At 33.2% G+C, this 13727-nt stretch overlaps 1 protein-coding gene and 1 long non-coding RNA gene across 2 annotated transcripts in view; both read left to right on the forward strand.

Annotated features, from left to right (window-relative positions):
* The window catches only part of LOC144976474 (uncharacterized), a 119145-nt gene extending 116683 nt beyond the window's left edge, over positions 1-2462 (forward strand). Inside the window, exon 3 of the long non-coding RNA XR_013646111.1 lies at positions 2274-2462. This is a non-coding gene — a long non-coding RNA (uncharacterized LOC144976474). The remainder of the gene's footprint in view (positions 1-2273) is intronic.
* Positions 2463-3041: 579 nt separating this feature from the next.
* LOC144976476 (X-linked retinitis pigmentosa GTPase regulator-interacting protein 1-like) lies at positions 3042-8869 on the forward strand. Its single transcript, XM_078920767.1, has 5 exons — positions 3042-3269; positions 3589-3810; positions 4649-4851; positions 6663-6828; positions 8731-8869. The coding sequence occupies exons 1-4, from the start codon at positions 3042-3044 to the stop codon at positions 6715-6717; spliced, it is 708 nt and encodes a 235-aa protein (XP_078776893.1). The 3' UTR covers positions 6718-6828; positions 8731-8869.
* The last annotated feature ends 4858 nt before the right edge of the window (positions 8870-13727 follow it).

Consider the following 13727-nt stretch of genomic DNA (forward strand, 5'->3'; position numbering starts at 1 on the left):
AGGAGTAGTAGAAGTAGAAGTAGAAGTAGTAGTAGTAGTAGTAGTAGTAGTAGTAGTAGTAGTAGTAGTAGTAGTAGTAGTAGTAGTAGTGGTAGTAGTAGTAGTAGTAGTAGTAGTAGTAGTAGGAGTAGGAGTAGGAGTAGTTGTGGTAGTAGTAGTAGTAGTAGTAGTAGTAGTAGTAGTAGTAGTAGTAGTAGTAGTAGTAGTAGTAGTAGTAGTAGTAGTAGTAGTAGTGAAAGGTCAAGAAATAAATAAGTTACCAAAAAAACAAACAAACAAGGGCAACATCAACTTTCAAAATAATATTTACTCTTAAAACAGTTGTTTCTCACCCGATGTTTATGATTCAAAGACTCGTGTTCTTATTAATTGTTGATTTCAACAGTGTGGTTTTTATATTCTCCACTATGGTATTTTTTACTTTCAGTTTTTACACAATAAACTGACTCAGAAAGGTGTCAAGTATTATGCATGATTATGACGTCGTAATACTAACGGCCAGTCTCCGTTTTGGACGGCGTTTGTGACTGGTGGGAGACGTTGAAGAAACTTGACTCGTGTGAGACGTTTGTCGATCGAGTTAGTCGTATTTTGCTGATACTGTTCTTTTGGTGAAAACGGACGAGGCATTTCCATTGCGCTTAACCATGGATGAACAGTATGTGAGACGGACGTATAAGATTAAGATACTGTCCTTTTGTTGGTTATATTATTGCTGAATTGTATGCCTTTCCTATTAAATTGTTTGCTTTTTACATTAGAACCAGTTGTTTATTTGATTTTATTCTGATCCTCTCATACTTAAAGAAAGTTTTATCTATTTTACATGATTTTCTCTAACTACATATTTACAGTTTGATTATAAGTAGCAGTTATAAACAACACTGTTAGTGTGTTGTAAGCATTTGAGGCTTCTTTTACAACATATTTATTTTATTGTTTAGATTTTAAATTTCCAAAAAAACGTTAAAGATTTTACTCTCTTGTTCACAAACGCTTGATTGTTTCCAAAATTATCAGACTGATGGAGAGCTGACTCCAGGTTAACATTTTTTAATTATTAACTTTTTCACCAAATAAAGCTCTTTTTGACAAGTAACCATACAATTTTTCAAGTATTTAAGTAAGCAGTTCCACTGAGGGTGGAAGCTTGTGATTAGACACCTCTATTGCATGGGCAAAGAAAGTTATTTCACTCATTTCCCTGTGATGCCCCCCCCCCCCCCCCCTCCCCTCCCCCCACACACATATATATCTAGCACTGATTGGATTGCTGGGTCTGATAGATTTGGTAAAAGGTACTTTACGCATAGCATCCAATACAAAAGGTTATTGCATTTGTCAATGACTGTTCCATATTTTGTGTCCACAGGTGTAAGTGATGGTGAGACAGGTGTAGGTTAATAAGGCACCCTGGACTACTGGGTCAGGCTACGGGTCCCTATTGAACAGACACTCCGGGTAGGTAATAAGGTTTGAAGGGTGCCCAATGCAAACCAATTCTACCAATCTCTTTATCTTTGCCTTCGTTTCTGATACATAGTCCAACCTTTCTATGTTGATTTTTTTTTTCTTTGTGAAAGTATCTTTAATGACAATTTTGGGTCGTTACAGTTCTATAGTTTAATTGGGTGAGCATTGGTTTCACAGTTTAAATATAGTCTTTTTTTGATCCCTCTATTCATCCACCAGTGATTGCTTAGCTGGGTCGGTTTGATTAGGTGTGAAGTGTTTTCTGAAAGACTGAGAGGAGACAATTTGTAGTCTGCTGAACCAGATTTTACATATTGTATCACTGTCCATCTTTTTCGTTTCGGCTGAGTAAGGGTTTGAGCCAGAAATGTTCCTTATTACCTATTTTGATTTGTTTTTTTAAAAATTATTTTAAAGATTGTTAAATTTGTGTGGCTATGTGGTCTTGTGGTATGACACTCGCTTTTCAGATTGGAAGATCCAGGGTTCGAGCCCCACTCCGCGCATAGTTGAGTCGTTGGAAAAGACTCTTTACTCACATTCTCTCTCCGTACTCAGGTGTAAAAAGAGTACCTGGCTGTTAACATTTTTGTCTCTGTCCGAAAAAAATTATCATATCGCCTAAGAGGTGTCATGTCTTGTCCTAAATGTTAAATGTTGCTGTTGGACAGGGATCCCTTGTAAAGCGCTTTCAGCACGTTTAGTGGATATTGCGCTATATCAAAGCTCAATTATTTTTAAAGCTTAACTTTTCTCTTAAAGCTTGTTAAATTTAATTTTGTTCAAATCTTTGTATCCAGGAACGTACCAAGGCCCTGGGATACCTGATGACCAATGAGAGAATGGCGACTCAAGCACTCGAGGCCTTAGATGAGACCGCAGCTCAACGACCCCCAGACAATGTCAACCAGTTGCATATCAAGGTCATCCGATGCTCCAAGCTTCAGCCTAGACGCAAAGTGAGTCTAATTTCATATAAGTTAAGATAAAGTAAAAAAAAAAGTAAAGATGAAGTGGGTTGCCCTATCACATTTTGTCTCTGACATAATAACATTAATGGTGATAATGATGTTGGGGGTAGCGTTGCTCATTTTAGTATTGAAAATGATGATATTGATACCAATAATGTTTAGGGGTTTTTAAAATTTAACTATGGCTTAGAGAAGGTTCTCACCAAAGAAGGCTATATATATATATATATATATATATATATATATATATATATATATATATATATATATATATATATATATATATATATATATATATAATATATATATATATACTAAGCTTATCTGATCTTTCAACACACTTATGTTGCGTTTCTTTCACCAAATTCAAGCCATTGTAAACATTTGAGGCCATGCTTTGTAAGTGTTAGCATTCTCACTCACGCCCTTTCACTCTATCTATCAATCACAGATGTACAACCATCTCCATACTGTAAGTGTTAGCATTTTCACTCACGCCCTTTCACTCTATCTATCAATCCCAGATGTACAACCATCTCCATACTGTAAGTGTTAGCATTTTCACTCACGCCCTTTCACTCTATCTATCAATCCCAGATGTACAACCATCTCCATACTGTAAGTGTTAGCATTTTCACTCACGCCCTTTCACTCTATCTATCAATCCCAGATGTACAACCATCTCCATACTGTGCCTATAAGCTGCTGGACTTCCCAGACCATGACACCATCTTCCTTAGGAACACTAATCAGCCTGATTTCAATGATCACAAGATATACAGTGTGCCTGTCACCTTTGAGCTGGATCAGTATCTTAGGACAGCTGTAAGTAACATAAATAAAAATAAGACACAAGTTACATCAGACCTATCACTCGTACCAATAAAATATAGTAAGCGATTTGTCATGAGGAGCATAAAATATTACTGAAAAGTCCTAAATATATTTGCTCTTACACAATATTATCCTCTTCAGCAAAGTTTTAAGTTTAACTAAAGATACTTTCTTGGTTTAATAAAAAAAATTGTTGTTTTTATTTTTCCTCGTACTTGTACAACACAGGTATTGATCTAAGTTGTTTTGTTGTCAAATTGTCCAAATGTCATCTATATGCTGAATGTGTTTTGTTGTGTTTTTTAAACAGAAACTCCAAATGTTCATTTTTGATGACACAGACACAGAGGTAGAAGCATACCTTGGTGTGTCTGAAATTCCATTGCTGCCACTGGCACACAACAACTCTGTGACCGGCGAGTTCCAGCTAACAAGGGGGACAGGCAAGGTCCCTGCCGGTGTTATAGAGGTTGAGTTGCGATGGCAGTATCACTACCTCCCCCCTAAGGTGCCCAAACACCAACCTCAAAAGGTACAGTGCAAACAGATTTTTATGGTTCATTTATTCTCAACAAATCTTAAAGCAAGATTAGTGCTCTATTTTCAAATTTTCATTACCCCAACTGGCATATTGTCCCTCCTTTTCCTTGTTTACTAAATTAAGCCTTTTTTTATATTATTTTAATTAATTACAGTGCTTTTCATCTCTTGGGTGCTTCAGAGAAGCATGAAAAATCCATAAATCCGCTTAGGTATGAGTTTAAATACATTCTATTTTTTGTCATCATCATCCATCACTTAAATGTTGTGATAAAGCATCAGGCCTTTTATATTAAATTGAGATTCTGGAGTTCAAACAGTGTCTAGAAGCCAAACTTAATTTGTAGAAAAGGTTTTCATACACACATTTTACCCCATTCTATTGGATACAGACATAATAGTTGAATATTCCATCAAAGTCAAACAACCTAATGAAAAAAAATGTAGTAGTGCCTAAAAAAGGTATTAACAAGAAATGAAGTGAGTAGGAAAGTGCCAGAAGAAAATAGAGAATAAAAATTCAATGTCGGCAATGGGGGCTCAAACCTGTGACCTTACTGGTACGACAACTCCACCTGTATGAGCTATTCACCACTCCAAGTCCCCATCGCCACCGCACGTTCCTACTCACTTCATTTCTTGTTATAATCAACATAAGTGCCTGCTCCACTCACTTTTCTAAAAAGGTAGCATGGCTTGTCCTATATTTTTATCGCTTGTTTTTACAAAGAGAAATATAATATATTAAAAAGGGTTTAGAGCATGAAAAAAAAAAAAAAAAGAAGCAATGAAAAGCACCAAAGTCATGAAGTGTTTCTCCTATTTTTTAGTTGGAGATGGCTCCAGATGAGCCCCCACAAAGACTCGTCCCATCAGACCGTATCCCAACCCGAGATGAGCTGGTGACTCCTCCCCGCCCTCACATCCATCGAAATGGTACCCGCACAGCACCCGCAGGTCCCTCAGCAACCTCCACCCCATGGACAAAAATGACAACAAGACGGTGGAAGGTCCCATTGTTGCTGAGTCCATGGTAAGGTCAAAGGTTATGGTGGATGATTTAGCTTTTTGGATAATTCCTCAGTAGATTTACTTTCCCTTCCAATCTTCTCTGTCGTGTTCTAATGTTGGCAGTTGCTACATGTATTCATTCCCCAGACAGACGTGCCAATCGGTACCATTCCTGCCAAATCTTACAAATTTTTCGTAATTTTATTAATTTTAGACAAATTTCATGGCCAATTACGACAATATGAAATTTTGTGGAAAATTTAAAATTTTTAAATCTCAGTAATTCTTAAATAATGATGATAATAATAATAATAATAATAATAATAATAATAATAATAATAATAATAATAATAATAATAATAATAATAATGATTAGAAAAGAACTACTAATATCAATATAATAATAATAATATATAATAATAATAATAATAATAATAATAATAATAATAATAATAATAATAATAATATAATAATAATAATAAATAATAGATTAGAAGAAGAACTACTACTACTGCTATAATAATAATAATAATAATAATAATAATAATAATAATAATAATAATAATAATAATAATAATAATAATAATAATAATAATAATAATAATAATAAAGCATTTCTACAGTGCATATGCATGACGATGTAATGTTGAAGAGATCAACAATGTCAAATTGTGGTTGTTCGTACGCAATTTCAGAAATTACTAATTTCCTTGTCGAATTACTAAAAATTGTCATAGAAATGACTAAATTTGAAGTTTTGAATATGGCAGGTCTGTGGTACGATTTCACGTATTTTAGTATGTTTTTTTTTGGATCCAAATACGTGGTTACGATTCTTAAGTATGATTTTTTTTGGTGATATTTTTTTATTCAAGCGTGAATGGTGTTGTAAATAATGCATTTGATTCAGTGATACAAACATGTCATTCATCAACTGTTGACCTTGTTTCTGAATGATGCATAATACAATTGTCATTTCAGTTTGTTATATAATGCCGGTTTTCAATCATTTTTTTCTCATACCTTTTTGAGGATTTGCATAGAATTATGCAAGTTAGCTTATTGTATAATTTAAATGGCCCTTGCCCGCATTTAAGCTTTTACTACTTATTAAATAGAAAATGTTAGTGATAATTAAGTTGAATTAACATCTTTGACAATGAAGCCTTCAATTAAAAAGTGTATTGCCAATAAGTTTAAACATAATGGATTATTTCCCTTTATAATAACTAAACTTACACTATTTTGATTTTTAACAGTTATAATAGTGATCATTAAAAAAAAAAATATTTTGTATGAATTAACAAGTGGGCAGCTTTAAGAACACGTTTGGTTCAAAATGAATTCACTAGAACCATTGTTAGAAGTGTTTGACTTGTCTATGCATAGTTGTAGTAGAATAGTAGTAGTTAGTAGTAGTAGTAGTAGTAGTAGTAGTAGTAGTAGTAGTAGTAGTAGTAGTAGTAGTAGTAGTAGTAGTAGTAGTAGTAGTAGTGATGAATGCTCAGAGACGTGGATAACATATATATGGAAAATATCTTGTAACTGTTGCAAAATGGCGTCTATTGAATTGAAGCCCATTCCCCCAGATTTTTAATCTCAAAACTTACAACTGATTTACTGGGCTGGCAGATGCATATGCATATATATAATATATATATATATATATATATATATATATATATATATATATATATATATTATATAATATATATATATATATATATATATATATATATATATATATTTTAAAAGAATTTATATGTAGCTTTGTCGTCAGTTCTAATCTACAATATTCCTTCCTTCCTCCTGTTCTTCCCTAACCATCTACAGCCAAAGCCAGCATCACGTAGACGAGTCCAAATTTCTCAGATGGATTCAGACGTAAGTCGCCTGTCTCCCAGCTCCCCTCCGCCCAGTCATACCGGAGACGATACAGTGTCTCAAGTCGTTTCAGGGTTCATGCCCAGCATGTCTGAATCTGTACAGGAATCTGAAGGTACAAAATTATTTTGTCTTCATAATAATGCTTCGCAGATAATTTTAGTGAGAATGAAAATAACGTATTTGTATTAGTTTTATTATTATTGTTGTTGTTGTTGTTGTTGTTGTTGTTATTATTATTATTATTATTATTATTATTATTATTATTATTATTATTATTAATTATTTTAATATTATTATTATTATTATTATATTATTATTATTATTATTATTATTATTATTATTATTATTATTATTATTATTATTATTATTTTTTTTTTTTTTTTTTTTTTTTTCTTATTTTCACTAGTATTATTATTATTATTATTATTTATTATTATTATTATTATTATTATTATTATTATTATTATTTATTACTATATTATATATATTATTATTTTATTATTATTATTTTCTTTTTCTTATTTTCACTAGTATTATTATTATTATTATTATTATTATTATTATTATTATTATTATTATTATTATTATTTTATTATTATTATTATTTTCACATATTATTATTATTATTATTATATTATTATTATTATTATTATTATTATTATTATATTATTATTATTATTGTTGTTTTTATTACTACATCATTGAAGCATGGCTATTTCTTCTGTCTGGGTAAAAATCAAAAGGTCTGTAATTAAGAAGTAATGATAGATATTCGGAGAAATGATACCAAGCCTCGCTCTTTTTCTCTTTTTAATTAAAGTGAATGAGTCTGTGCCAAAAAAAGCCAATGCGTGTTGTATGATGTGAAATAATGAGATCCGAGTAATTTTAACATTGTGATGTAGTTCACTTAATCTCAAGAACGATACCTCCTGTACGTGACTGATTAATATTTAGTTATATAGATGTGGTTTTTAAAACTGTTTTAAATTGCTACACTATCCTTGCACCTTTTCCATTTTGATTTATAACTGAGAATGCCCATCAATAAAAATGAGTCTTACAAACTACTAGTACCTGTCGTACAAGTCTCTCAGTTTCTTGATCTCCTCTCAATATTCGGGTGGGAAATGGATAAAAGTTATTCTTCTGTTTTGTTTTCTATAATGTTCAGTGCTAAAAACGCAAGTCTCACTTCTCTTTTTATTATGTTGGTTTTCTAATACCGTACTTTTTTGTTTTTTAAATCTTCTTTTCTTTATCTTTTAATAATAATAATAATAATAATAATAATAATAATAATAATAATAATAATAATAATAATAATAATAATAATATAACAATATTAATAATAATAATGATAATAATAATATTAATAATAATAATGATAATAATAATAATAATGATAATAATAATAATAATAATAAATAAATAATAATAATAATAATAATATAATAATAATATATTAATAATTAATAATAATAATAATAATAATAATATAATAATAATAATAATAATAATAATAATAATAATAATAATAATAATAATAATAATTTATATTGCGCGTTTCTCAAGGAGCTCAAAGCGCCATGACAATGGCACAAAATGAGGATAAATTAACTAGGATAAAATGATAAAACAGGTAAAACAACAATATAAATCCAACAGTGAAAATCATGAGAATATGCGTGTCTATGTAGGCTGGGATTTTTTTTTTTTTTGGACTTCTTTACTGACATCAATGACAATGTGAAATTGAATATAAGCTTCAATTTAATAAATGAAAACAGATAATGTGGATGTTTCGGGATTCCCCTTTATCAACAAAGACTACAGATGAATGAGATAATATGTGATAGTGGCGTTAAGGTGGATAAACCTTTACTACATTCAATTTCACATTGTTATTTATTTCTTTGAGCTTAAAGCAGCAACATTTGCTATACTGACATCCAACACGAAAATAATTGTTGATTGCAGCTTTGTTCATCTTTTTTTTTTTTTGATTTTACAGTGACCATGTCAAGGACAGAGGAGTTGGATCAGGTTGATGCAGGGTTATCTTCTACTGTGACACAGGACACAGGTATGGCATTTGTTTTTTTGTTTTTTTTTTGGTGCCTGAATGCATTTGCCTTATAGTTCAACATGTGAAAATTGGAACAATAATAAATGATAATGTGTCAGACAAAAATTATCTGAAGTTCAGGCGACAGATTTCTTTTTTTATTTGTTTGTTTATATTTCTCTCTACCAGCTTTATCTCTCTCCTTACCGACCATTTTCAGTATTTTCCCAAAGTGACAGGCTTACCCTGGAGAAAAATTTATTTTTTAAACTCAAACAATCTCTCTACAAAGCGACTTAATGTTCTGATTAATTAAACAAAGATCGTTCTTCAAAGTTTGTGATGTACAAGATAAATCTGAATTTTAAAAAAATGTCTATTGTATCGTAACAAATGTGATGATTTTGCTGTAGGTGGAAAGGAGAGGGTTAAAAGCATGATAAATGCCCCAGTACCTTACCCTAATGGTTGACATTGAATGAGGTGATTTGATTATTACACTATTTTTAGTGACAATTAGAGATTGGAGCGAGGCGACCAAAAGAGATAGGCAGATCCATCGCGCATGACCCACTTTCTCTGCTGGGCTTAGTTCTGCGCACAGACTACCGCTCGAACCAACTTTCTCTCTCTCTCGTGTCTATTAGTTGTTCGCCCATCTCTCTCTCTCTCTCTCTCTCTCTCTCTCTCTCTCTCTCTCTCTCTCTCTCTCTCTCTCTCTCTCTCTCTCTCTCTATATTATATATATATAATATATATATTATATATATATATATATTATATATATATATATATATATATATATATATATTTTGTTTTAGTAATTGTTCGTCTCTCTCTCCTCTCTCTCTCTCTCTCTCTCTCTCTCTCTCTCTCTCTCTCTCTCTCTCTCTCTTCGCAGTCTTTTATAGTTCATCTCCCCCTCTATCTTTCATTTAGTTATGCCGGACCAAAAAAATAAATCAAATGGAAAGAAGAAGAGGGGGGGGGGGGGGGGGGGGGGGGGGGGGGGGGGGGAGGGGAGGAGGAGGAGGAGGAGGAGGAGGCGGAGAAAGTAAGGAGGCAAGTGATATATCAATATGTTCACTTCATAACGGAAATACAGTCATTGCCGATTAATTTGATGATGAAAAAATGAATGATGCAACTTTGATTAATACCGTGATTAAATGAATGGTTAGAATTTTGGAGGGGGGTATCTGATGATGATGATGATGATGATGATGATGATGATGATGATGATGATGATGGTGATGAGGTGAAGGGGATGGAGGTTGATGAAAAGGAGGAGATGAGAAGGAGAATCGTATTGATGGTGTTAAATATGGTAACTTACAATTTCTAGCAAGATGATGTTGATGTTGATTGAGAGGTGAGCTTTTTTTTTAAGAATTAAGATAAATAGACAGAGACGCCAATTTTAAATTTGGCTCACAGGAGTTTCAGACACCACTCGTAGGAATTTCAATGCCGAAAGAGGAATTTCCGCACACAAGAAAAAGGAATTGGAATGGTATTTGGCATTGTGTTTACGTTTTGTATAGTTCTAAATAGATAACTGATTAGAATTATACTATGATACATAAACACATTGCCAAATACAATCCCAAAGTTTCCTTATTTCAAATGAAGTAAAGACCAAAATCAAATGGTAGAGATTGTAGTACTGGTGGTAGTGAGGATGATGTGGTGTTGGTGGTTGTAGAAATAGTGGTAGTGATGATGAAGATGTGATAGTGGTTGTTGTTGTAGTAGTAGTGGTAGTAATGAGGATGTGGTGGTGGTGGTGGTTGTAGTAGCAGTGGTAGTGATGATGATGTGGTGGTGGTGGTAGAGATGAAGATGAGGTGGTGGTTGTGGTAGTGGTGGTAGTGATGATGTGGTAGTGATGATGATGTGGTAGCTGTTGTAGTAGTATTAGTGGTAGTGATGATGATGTGGTGGTTGTGTAGTAGTGGTAGTGATGATGTGGTGGTAGTGGTTGTAGTAGTAGTGTTAGTAATGATGTGGTGGTAGTGGTTGTAGTAGTAGTTGTAATGATGATGTGGTGGTGGTGCTTGTAGTAGTAGTGGTAATGATGATGTGGTGGTGATGGTTGTAGTAGTAGTGGTAATGATGGGGTGGTGGTGGTTAGTGGTAGTAGTGGTAGTGAGTGATGATGATGTGCTAGTGGTGGTTGTAATAGTAGTGGTAGTTGCAGTGATGATGATGTAGTGGTGGTGGTTGTTGCAGTAGTAGTGGTAGTGATGATATGGTGGTGGTGGTGGTTGTAGTAGTAGTGGTAGTGATGATGTGGTGTTGGTGGTAGTTGTGGTAGTGATGATGATGTGGTGGTGGTGATTGTAGTAGTAGTGGTAGTGATGATGATGTGGCGGTGGCGGGGTAGTAGTAGTGGTAGTGATAATGTGGTGTCGTGGTTGTAGTAGTAGAGGTAGTGATGATGATGTGGTGGTGGTGGTTGTAGTAGTGATGATGATGTGGTGGTGGTGGTTGTAATAGTGATGGTAGTTGTGGTAGTGGTGGTGATGATGATGTGGTGGTGGTTGTAGTAGTAGTGGTAGTGATGATGATGATGTGGTGGTGGTTGCAGTAGTAGTGGAAGTGATGATGGTTATAATTCTAGTGGCAGTGATGATAATGTGGTGGTTGGAAGGGGGGGGGGGGGGGGGTGTCCTTGGAAGAAATTGACCTCACCGGAATTTGACGGAAGTTGCCGGAACCCGGAATTTTTTGCTCCAGACCAGAGTTTTTTCAGGTGAAACAGGAGTTTTGGCATCACTGAATAGACTATCAATGACAATTTCATTTTGATGTGTACAAGTACAAGATCATCCGGTTTTGTTTTGACTCAAGGCAACAGTTCAAGGTTTCGCTCGACGGCAGATGATGGCTTAGATGACACTATAGTTTTTAAATTACCTTTAAATTATTTTTCAATTGCTAAATTAGATTTTAAAAGATACACACAACAAACATCATGGTGGGATTGGCAATCACAATGAATATATATCCATGAACAGAAATAATAACAAACGACGCGATAAATCCATTGTATCAACAGGTAATCCAGCGTAACTGTGGCAGGGTTGCCAGATTATTTTTCAACAAAATGCCAGGGGAAGACTCAAAAAATGCCAAAACACTCAAAAAAATGCCAAAGTCTGTTGACTCCCCCCCCCACTAAGAAAACTACTCACTTTTGATAGACAATTTACTATCATATCCTGGTGGCTTGCGTGTTTTCTTTTCTTTTTATTTATTTTTTTTTTTTTTTGAATTATACTAAATTTCCTGTTGGGGTAATTATTTACCTACTGACATTAAGTGGAGTGCTAAACCACTACACACGGTTGGATTTTAGAATGAAAAAGAAATGTGAAGATGTTTGTTTTTACGCGTTTAGAAATAATTAAGAAAAGGTGTCATTTTAAGTTAATATACAAGAAAAGAAAATGCCAAATGAAAATGCCAAATGCCAAATGATTTTTCTATGCCAAACGGTTTCAAAAATGCCAGATTTTTGGAATCTGCATTTAATAATGCCAAACTGCAACCCTGAACTGTGGTGTGTAGTGTGTGATGTGTACACACAACAGGGTTGCCAGATTATTTTTCAACAAAATGCCAGGGGAAGACTCAAAAAATGCCAAAACACTCAAAAAAATGCCAAAGTCTGTTGACTCCCACCCCCACTAAGAAAACTACTCACTTTTGATAGACAATTTACTATCATATCCTGGTGGCTTGCGTGTTTTCTTTTCTTTTTTTTTTTTTTTTTTTTTTGAATTATACTAAATTTCCTGCTGGGGTAATTTTTTACCTACTGACTACTAAGTGAAGTGCTAAACCACTACACCACGGTTGGATTTTAAGAATGAAAAAGAAATACATTAACATGAAAGGTAAATAAGTAAACAGTTAAATAATTATTGACAATTAAGAAAACTTACTGTTTCGTGTTTCTTATGATGTTTTTTGTTGAATCTGGTTCAAGTGCAGAGTCCACAGAAGTTATAGAGAAAATTCAAAAGAAAAAATAGAAACAATATCCATCCCAGTTTTAATAGCAAAGTTTTCCGATGTGAAGAGATTTGTTTTTACGCGTTTAGAAATAATTAAGAAAAGGTGTCATTTGAAGTATAATATACAAGAAAAGAAAATGCCAAATGAAAATGCCAAATGCCAAATGATTTTTCTAATGCCAAACGGTTTTCAAAAATGCCAGATTTTTTTAATCTGGCATTTAAAATGCCAAACTGGCAACCCTGACACACAAACTTTGTTGACAATCAAATATCGCGGGGTTTTAAATTTTAAGCCAAGCAGAGAACTCTCGCAATTCGGTTGGACAGGCCCGATACTATTTTTAGAAGGCCCTGGATTGGAGTGATTGATCTGGAGCAGTGCACACGGATAGGGAAGTGTTTCGGGGTTTTGTGTGTGTGTCTGTGCGTATATTGTTTTTGGATTTTGTTTTTGTTTTTTGTTTTTGTATTTTGTGACAAGACAGCTTTGTTGATGAAATATGATAAGCTGGATAAATTAAATTCGTTTGAAGTATCATTGTAGTTGTTGTTGTTAATAATATAATTGTTTGGCACTGGTCTTGTTGATGTGGTCCTTATAAGTGTTTTTGTTCTGAGATTTGTTTTGTTCTTGGTGGCCAAAGTTGTTGATGTTGAAATGTTATTACTGTAATTGTTCTCATTAATCTTATTGAACTAAATTATGTTACACAATTGTCCAGAGTGCAAGCACTCTAACAACCCTTTGTTTTGGAATAAGACATTCATTTTGTACCTATTTAGGTTTCGATAAATTATTATGTTTATTTAGGAAAATATAATCACTCTTTTAATCGTTATTCATGTAAAATCTGTTTGAAATAGAAGGTACAAAATATTACATTGTGACTATCTCTGATTCAGTTCTTGGTAACTGTT

The sequence above is a fragment of the Berghia stephanieae genome, chromosome 7, assembly GCF_034508935.2.
Source record: "Berghia stephanieae isolate SIO BIC M18660-M18661 chromosome 7, UCSD_Bste_1.3, whole genome shotgun sequence".
In the NCBI taxonomy this organism is placed as follows: domain Eukaryota; kingdom Metazoa; phylum Mollusca; class Gastropoda; order Nudibranchia; family Aeolidiidae; genus Berghia; species Berghia stephanieae.